This window comes from Vigna unguiculata, chromosome 3 (assembly GCF_037176805.1).
Source record: "Vigna unguiculata cultivar grain cowpea cultivar isolate G323 ecotype 2 chromosome 3, ASM3717680v1, whole genome shotgun sequence".
NCBI classification, from domain to species: Eukaryota; Viridiplantae; Streptophyta; class Magnoliopsida; order Fabales; family Fabaceae; genus Vigna; species Vigna unguiculata.
In genome coordinates this window covers 39843742-39846738 of record NC_140794.1, presented here as the reverse complement: position 1 = coordinate 39846738, position 2997 = coordinate 39843742, and the positions used below count along the sequence as shown (strand labels likewise).

The 2997-nt window shown below is 36.8% G+C and overlaps 1 protein-coding gene across 2 annotated transcripts; it reads right to left on the bottom strand.

Moving 5' to 3' along the window:
* Positions 1–220: 220 nt before the first annotated feature.
* Positions 221–2723, bottom strand: LOC114177015 (uncharacterized). 2 transcript variants are annotated; one of them, XM_085670924.1, is made up of 4 exons: positions 2189–2723; positions 1549–1937; positions 819–1312; positions 221–606 (listed from the first exon to the last, which is right to left on the bottom strand). In XM_085670924.1, exons 1-3 carry the CDS (start codon positions 2310–2312, stop codon positions 863–865), a joined length of 963 nt encoding a protein of 320 aa, XP_085527050.1. In that variant the 5' UTR covers positions 2313–2723; the 3' UTR covers positions 221–606; positions 819–862. The 2 variants fall into 2 exon arrangements, with proteins under 2 accessions (XP_085527050.1, XP_027918036.2); XM_028062235.2 differs by lacking the exon at positions 221–606 and having other exon boundaries at positions 766–1312.
* Between the last annotated feature and the right edge of the window lie 274 nt (positions 2724–2997).

The window sequence follows — 2997 nt, the reverse complement described above, 5'->3', positions numbered from 1 at the left end:
TTTAAATATATTTTTCGATGGAAAATATCTTTTAACAAATTTTGATAATTTTCTCTAATAACAACTTGAGATAATATATTTTAAGTAGTTTTCTATCTTTTTATTTTTTTATATTTCAAAACTAAAATACATATTCAAATTGTAATTATAAGAGAAAGTTGCAAAATTTTAGTTTATTAAATATCATGGTCTTATTTTAATTAACATCCTGAAATCCTGAATGAGCTAGTTGGGAAAATGTTCACACCAATGAAACTTGTTTCAGTGAACCAACCACACCTGAACCTTGACTTGCACAGCAGATTCAGTTTTTCACCATGTTTTGCGTGTGCTAATTTTTCCTCAATTGGATCTCAAAGTCAGGTTTTTCACATACTGTTCCTCACAGTTAATTTAATTACACTTCTCTCGAGGGTGTGATTTCTTAAGAAACAAGCATTGACCCATTAATTTTTCTAACAACTTTTACCTTCAAGTGTCTCACTTCAGTTCACACGAGAGACTCCAAGACTTGCAGTTGTCAACAGTTTCAATGTGACCATATTCATTGATTTTGTAAACAATATCAAATGGGGGATGCTGTTGTAACACTTTATTTATCCACTCCTGTCTCATCAGAAGAAAAAAGGTTTCATTTCGAAAATTTGGTTCAGAAAAACTTAGCCCAAAAAATCTACTAAGATTTGAATCTAAGACCGTCTAGCAGAATTCAAAAGACAGTAACAAAGGTGGTGTGGTGTGCACACATAAACTTTCATTCCAAAGTAGAAAAACAAAACCAATTTTATTGATTTTCGTAGGGAGTTACAAGTGCAAACCTTGAGATTCTCCTAGTAGTAGTAGTAGTAGTAGTAGTGAGGGCTTAACAAGACCAAAAACAGAAGGTTTGATCTTCTACTGGGAACCGGAACGTGAAAGGATTTTCGGGTGGTTCATCATAGCAGACATATTCAACTTCAAACTTTGGTAGGAGTGGCATGTTTTGGCTGAGGATGTCTTCCTCGTCCTGTGAGAAATCCGAGTGGTCTGGTTCCAGAGCATGAGAGGAATCTGCAGGCTCAAAGAGTGAGGATTGGTTTCCATCGGTGAAATGTGGGCTCTCCGAATCAAGCACGTCACTTTTAGCTGAATTTGCATCTTTCTGTTTGATTATTTCCATAACAGGAAGTGTCACTTTGGATTCATTTTCAGAACCTCCATTTATGATCATATCCGTCTGCTCTTTATGCTCTGAGTTGACAGCACCACAGCTGGTATCATCCAAATTCTGTTCCTCTTTCTCACTGGGAATCACCTTCATCAGAGAATAAACCTGTGACAAGGAAAAACTAAACTGATAAATTTACTAATGAACTTAATTAATACAAAGGAAAGAAAGAGCAGAGGAAGATTGTTTAAGTGGGTGTTTCTTATTACTGTTAAAAACACCTTTTCTAAACAAGGTAACTACTGCAACAATTTGTTGAGGTTCACTGGTTTTGATTGGTAGACCACAAAAAAGAAGTTAAATGAATAACTTTATTTATGTCTAAGTCTAACCATTGTTACCTCTTCCTTGAGTTTGTCATTCTCTTGAACGAGATTGTCATAGTCCCTTTTGAGAATGTCATAGCGAGCTTTCAGTATGCCATAGTCTTTTTCTAGTTGTTTGGTCTTGAACCTTGCCCTACGGTTTTGGAACCATATGGCCACTTGCCTTGGTTGCATGCCAAGTTCCTTTGCAAGTTGGACCTTCCTTTCGGGTTCAAGCTTGTTTTCCACCTCGAAGTTACTTTCAAGGAACTGAACTTGTTCGCTTGTGAGCCTCCTTTTCTTACCGGGTTGATGGGGGAATACCTCAAAATCTTCATCATCTTCGTTTTCGTTTTCTTCTCTCTCAACCCCTCGGAAGAAGGGTCTATCCCTCACATTCACAACATTAACCGAGGATTTTGAGCCTGAATTCAAAACACCAGAAAGGATAATAATAACCAAGTTATAGAGTTCAAACATAAACGGTTTTCAGTGAATAAAAAAAAATCTTTTTTAACTTTGTTTCATATGGGAAAGATTCTTTATCCGAAGAAAACCAGAATCTACAAGAAACCCAGTTCTGGTTTTGTTAAGAAAAATACTTTCTAAAAGTTTAGAAGTTTTGATGAACAGAGACGATAATCAAGAAGCCAACAACATGGTCATAGCAAATCACCTTGGAAAGAAGGTTCAGAGTTTTGAACCCAGAAGGTTTGGATATGGTCAGGGGAGCATGGAAGCGTTTCTTTTTGGAGTAGAAGCGTCATGCTTGAACCCCCATTAAGCTTCTCACCAGCCATGGCCTTTTATGGAAACTTTTTGGTCAGTTAATAGTATATATAGGTAGAACTTGCAAGACTGTTAGGTGTAGAGTGTGGATAGAATTTAAACTAAAGGGTCATAGTCAAATATAGGCTATAGAAGGAGCAGAGGGATGAGGAGGGTGTTTGGTTTGGTCAAAATTAATGGTGAAAGGTGCAGGTGGTGGGGAAGAATGTGACATGGGAATTGTGAGAGTGGGGAGTGAGCATCATATCCATAACAGACAGAGGAATAAAAGTTGCAGGACAAAGGGTGGTGCATTGTTCTATGTTTTGAAAGAGACAGAGAGCATGGTGAGAGGGAGAAGCAAGAGTTTTATCTCTTTGTTGATGGAGTTGGAAATTTGGTGTTGAGTTGAGAAGTGATGTAAAGGGAGATTCTGTTGATGATAGTGGGGAACTATGATGGGGTTTATATGGAGAGTCATGGAATGGTGAAGCGATTGGGGAAACATTCACAAACTAGGCCCCTCCAACCACACACAACTTTATTTTTTACATTTTGTTTCTTGGAATCTTCTTCTTTTGCTCTTTCTTCGAAAACCAGTTCTATTTCACAAGGTAGACACTTCTTTTTCCTTCTTTAACCAATTCATTTAGTTAAGAAAACAACTTTATTATATTATATACACTTACTTTTATATTTGGGAAAAGACATATTCTT